At 58.7% G+C, this 225-nt stretch overlaps 1 protein-coding gene across 1 annotated transcript in view; it reads right to left on the bottom strand.

The window, feature by feature from the left end:
* RNF224 (ring finger protein 224) overlaps window positions 1-101 on the bottom strand; it is a gene marked incomplete at its 3' end in the record, with an annotated part of 1,118 nt that extends 1,017 nt beyond the window's left edge. Inside the window, exon 1 of the mRNA XM_010283379.1 lies at window positions 21-101. Within this exon, the coding sequence (XP_010281681.1) occupies window positions 21-101 (81 nt within the window). The remainder of the gene's footprint in view (window positions 1-20) is intronic.
* Between the last annotated feature and the right edge of the window lie 124 nt (window positions 102-225).

Genomic DNA, 225 nt, shown 5'->3' with positions numbered 1-225 from the left:
GTGTGGGGTCTGGTACCCACCAGCATATTCACAAACCTCTCCCAGAGGCCACCAAGACCCCACTCCCTCTTTATGTACACCTCAAGAATTTTGGTGTACATGGGTACCCCTCTCCTCCGCTCCTCCCAATTCCCCCATCCCTACCTGTCCTGAGATACTCCCTCAAGGCCTCAGGGGAGGTGGCAGAAGGGCTGCTCTGTCCCAAGGGGCTGCGCCGGTCCTGTG

Source organism: Phaethon lepturus, unplaced genomic scaffold, assembly GCF_000687285.1.
Source record: "Phaethon lepturus isolate BGI_N335 unplaced genomic scaffold, ASM68728v1 scaffold27803, whole genome shotgun sequence".
Lineage (NCBI taxonomy): Eukaryota > Metazoa > Chordata > Aves > Phaethontiformes > Phaethontidae > Phaethon > Phaethon lepturus.
The sequence above is the reverse complement of the archived record's forward strand: the minus strand, read 5'-3'. Positions and strand labels throughout refer to the sequence as shown.